This window comes from Propithecus coquereli, unplaced genomic scaffold (assembly GCF_000956105.1).
Source record: "Propithecus coquereli isolate 6110/MARCELLA unplaced genomic scaffold, Pcoq_1.0 Scaffold50, whole genome shotgun sequence".
Classification (NCBI taxonomy): domain Eukaryota; kingdom Metazoa; phylum Chordata; class Mammalia; order Primates; family Indriidae; genus Propithecus; species Propithecus coquereli.
The window spans coordinates 328,784-329,285 of record NW_012150841.1 but is presented as its reverse complement, the minus strand read 5'-3'; the positions used below and the strand labels follow the sequence as shown (position 1 = coordinate 329,285).

The window sequence follows — 502 nt, the reverse complement described above, 5'->3', positions numbered from 1 at the left end:
CATTATTCTATACCCTAAATTTCAGCTCCTGATTCTCCTCCTCAAGACTTCTCTGTAAAACAGTTGTCTGGTGTCACTGTGAAGTTGTCATGGCAACCACCCCTGGAGCCAAATGGAATTATCCTCTATTACACAGTTTATGTCTGGTAAGAATTTTTTTTTTTTTGGAAATAGTTCTGAGAACAAATATTAATCTGTAACATAATAGGAATGTAGTTTTATTTCAGAATGTTATGCTACATTAAGAACATGATTATTAATAGGCTAGTTAATATGTTTTTATCAAGAAACAAGTTTTTCCCATATTATGTAGTGGTTCAAGCGTAGTCAAATAATATAATTTTGCAATTACAACAAAAACAATTATGTGTTAAGCATAGTTATTCTAAATTTCTACTCTTAAAAATCATTGATTGATCAATTTTATATGAATTCAAGCACATAATTTTAAACTCTTCCAAAGTTTTACACAAATATTCTCATCCACACTATCTTTTTGTTT

The 502-nt window shown here is 29.1% G+C and overlaps 1 protein-coding gene across 1 annotated transcript in view; it reads left to right on the top strand.

The window, feature by feature from the left end:
* PTPRQ (protein tyrosine phosphatase, receptor type, Q) overlaps positions 1–502 on the top strand; it is a 303,100-nt gene that overhangs the window by 73,584 nt on the left and 229,014 nt on the right. Inside the window, exon 17 of the mRNA XM_012656309.1 lies at positions 26–146. Within this exon, the coding sequence (XP_012511763.1) occupies positions 26–146 (121 nt within the window). The remainder of the gene's footprint in view (positions 1–25; positions 147–502) is intronic.